The 3,528-nt window shown below is 47.8% G+C and overlaps 1 protein-coding gene across 4 annotated transcripts in view; it reads right to left on the reverse strand.

The window, feature by feature from the left end:
• The window catches only part of HOMER2 (homer scaffold protein 2), a 47,939-nt gene that overhangs the window by 12,616 nt on the left and 31,795 nt on the right, over positions 1-3,528 (reverse strand). For all 4 annotated transcript variants that reach the window (XM_057382024.1, XM_057382025.1, XM_057382023.1 and 1 more), the window contains exon 3: positions 452-583. In XM_057382024.1, coding sequence (XP_057238007.1) covers positions 452-583 — 132 coding nt within the window. The remainder of the gene's footprint in view (positions 1-451; positions 584-3,528) is intronic.

The following is a 3,528-nucleotide window of genomic DNA, read 5'->3' on the forward strand; positions in this document are numbered from 1 at the left end:
CAGGGCCACTGCTCCAGGGACAGAGCACTGGACAGGGCCACTGCTCCAGGGACAGAGCACTGGACAGGGCCACTGCTCCAGGGACAGAGCACTGGACAGGGCTGGTTATTCAGAACCAGAGGCTGCTCTGGAGTTTACAAGCCTGCCCATGTTCCCAGTCCCTGCTCCAGGGAAATGTTTCACTAACACCAGACTCCCAGGGAGGGTTTGGATTAATGCAGTTTTGTCACCAAGGCTGGCACCTGCTGTCCCTGGTGCTCCTGCCCTGCCCAGCAGCCCCCAGTGCCAGGCACAGACGGGGTTATGGCAGAGAGGAGAGGTTTGCAGTGCTGATGAGGAGCAGCACAAACATTGGGGTGGAGCTGTAGCTGTGCAGAAAACAGAACCCACAGGCTGTGGCTGTGCAGGAACAGAACCCACACAGGCTCTGCTGGAAGCTGTGAACCCTTACCTTGGTCAGCTGCTGCTCCGAGGGGAAGCCCAGCCCGAACACGGTGTTGGCTCTGCTGTCTGCCCACTGCCCGAACTTCTGCGAGGTTTTGGTGAAGGTCATGTTGGGGGTGATGGTGCTGTTGATGATCACCTGGCCACAGACAGAGCAGAATGGGGGTTGGAACGAGGAAATCACATCGGAAGGGCATTTCCTAGCAATGGTACCATCCAAAGCAATTAGTGCTCTAAATTGGGAAATTGCTGTGTTCAGAAGATTTTTTTTTCCCCCAAAACAAAACAGTTTTAATCTTGTTTTAGCTCTTGCGGGGGTTCTGATGCTTTGTCYTGTTTTTCAAAGCACTGCCACAGCCCTGCAGTTCAACGTGGCTGCAGGAACATCACTGAACCCAAAGCAACAGCGGAGTCAGGAGCTGTAAAATGATCCTGGCACAAATGCAGATGCAAAATCCTCTTTTTTGTGCATTAGGAAGCCATACAGCTCCTCCAGTGCCCCAAGAGCACCTGCCTGAGCCCTCCAAACAGGACAGCCACCAGCAACATCTGCACTCTCAGCAGAAGGGCACAGAGATATTTCTGCATTTTCCATTTGTCCTCAAGTAGGATGCCAGAGACATCAGAAGTTAAAAAACACAACCAGACAACAAAAAACAAGACAAGGAGAAGATGATAGCTTAACAGTGAGTTTAACCTGGGAGGGTGGTAAAGTACATCACCAGCAATGCACACGCAGTATCAAATTTGGGCCTGGGAACAAATATTTTGCCCCTTTACACATTAACTAATATCTGCTTCACCGCCAGCAACCTTGAAAGGAACAGTGGTTCTTGTAATTAAAGAAATAGCCAGCAAGAGGAAGGCTGGTGGGTGAAGTCTCCAAGAAACTCAGTAGAGCAAATATAAAATGTAATCTTGCCAAAAGGAATGAGATATGTATCARTTCATTATCAAAAAACCTTAACTTTATTTTCAATTTACATCATTATGTGAGTCTAGCGACTTCTTCCCCTGGAAATTAATTCATGTACAATGTTCTTTCTGCTAGCAGAATAAGAGCTCTCTTTAGTAATACGTACCATCATTTCCAAAATGCAAATTATGCAGTAATTAAGMCCAATCTGTGGGACAGTTTAATTAACATGATCAGGAAGTATCCTGGCAACATCATTTACTATGTATTCCAAGCAGTTTTCTCCTAAGCTATCATTTACATTTAGCAAAAATGTTAAATTAACTTTACCACAGGAAGATCCTCACTCGCTCCCATCCCCTCCCTGACTCTGCACCTCTGTGCTGACACTTCCATTTGCATTCTCAAAAATTGCTCACAGCCACGCTGGGTCTGGATGGGGCTTTAAAGTAAGGGCTACACATGTCAGTCAGGTGCCTCAGAAACACTGCATTCCTACAGGGAAGTGAAAACCTAAGTACTGAGGAGATGAAATCAGAGCTGATGTTCCTGTGAGCTCAGAGGAGATGGATGCTGTGGGTACACTGCCCTTATCCCCCGCTCCTCCTGCCCATCCTCACCCCACAATCCTGGCCATCATTTCAGAGCAGGACACTGCACTGGCATGGGAACAATGACATTGGTGGTGTTCAGGAGAAAGAAAGGGTGGAATGATTTCAAAGGACAATAAAAAGTGAGGCTGGCAGGGGTTTTTTCCAGGTAACCCAGCTCATCCTCAGTCCAAGGCTGCTCACCCTCCCAGKTCAGACCCAAAGGACAGTGCTCCCCACCTCTCCTCCCTTCTCTGGGCTGATGCTCTCARCTGGGGCACAAGGCAGGAGGAAGGGTTTGCCACCACCACAACAGGAAAGGTCAAATAAACAGGGAAATCTTCTTTTTATTTGTGAAATTATGAGCCAGAATTTTCACATTTCCAAAGGAGAGAAGGAAAAGAGCACTATTTTGCTGTAGGCATGATGAGCCTCCAGGCTCTTTTCCATCCCTACATGGAATCCAGCATTATCATTGTGTAAGAAAAGGCCACTCATCAATTCAAATGAGCCCTTATGAAATACTTTGCATTTGGTCCTCATTTGTATAATACACACACAGTGCAATTCCAGCAGCACCATAAATCGGAATAAACCTGTGGACTTTCATCCAGAATAATGCATTCAGAAGACAAACTACTCTCTAATCAAATGCAATCAATCCCTGAAGTGGTTAAAGAGTTCTCCCTAAAGACAAAGGCAAAGAGAAGCATAATATAATAAGCACCTTACAGAATAATAAACTCATTCATCATACTCAGCTGTCTACACGAGGTTWAAAAAAAACTCTGCCTTTGCTCTCACCTACATGCAAAATGGATCAGATGGCAAACATTCCTGCTACACCTGCATGAGCCAAAGTCTCATACTAAAATTCACTTTCTCTGGGAGAAAACCAAACCTGAGAGATCTAAACTTTTATCTGAAGATGACACAGAAGTATGTTCACAGCACAAGGTAGAGCTACATCACCCAGAAATTACCCAGACATTTAGGAACACTCTGGGTGCATCCATCAGATCAAAGGGAATGCAAAYGGGCTGGTGTAGAGCAGAACATCCATCAGCTGGAACAGCCCCACCCTGCTGCCTTCCCACGGCACAAACTGCCAAATAAACCAAGGAACAGGTGGCAAAATGACCTGAGAAGGAGAAAAACGCACTGGCAGCTCCTGCTGCTCACAGTGTCCAAGCAGAGGCACAAATGCTGCTGCTGCTGCTTCTTTTAGGGGACACCTCAAGGGTCTGAAGGATCCCTCCTGCACACCCCACACCACAGCCATGGCACATTTCCTGGGACAGGGAAGGGTTTGGAGGGTTTGGAATGCCTCAATGGAGCTGTGTCAGCGCAGATGAAGAGCTCTGGGCTCCCCTTTGCTGTCCCTCTGYTCCCCCTCACCGCTGGCRCACGATTTACAGATTTGGGGTGAGMACAGGGTKCACTCCCAGGCTSCTGCTCTGCTCACCCTCACTCACCCCTCAGTGCTGTGAGCCCGGTGCTTTTCAGGAATTGCAGGTGCCCAGTTACCCAGGACAGAGCTTTTCACATCTCTGCACTCCCAGGGCTGCACTGTGGGAG

This window comes from Malurus melanocephalus, unplaced genomic scaffold (genome assembly GCF_030028575.1).
Source record: "Malurus melanocephalus ecotype Western Australia unplaced genomic scaffold, MMel_1.1 scaffold_547, whole genome shotgun sequence".
NCBI lineage: Eukaryota > Metazoa > Chordata > Aves > Passeriformes > Maluridae > Malurus > Malurus melanocephalus.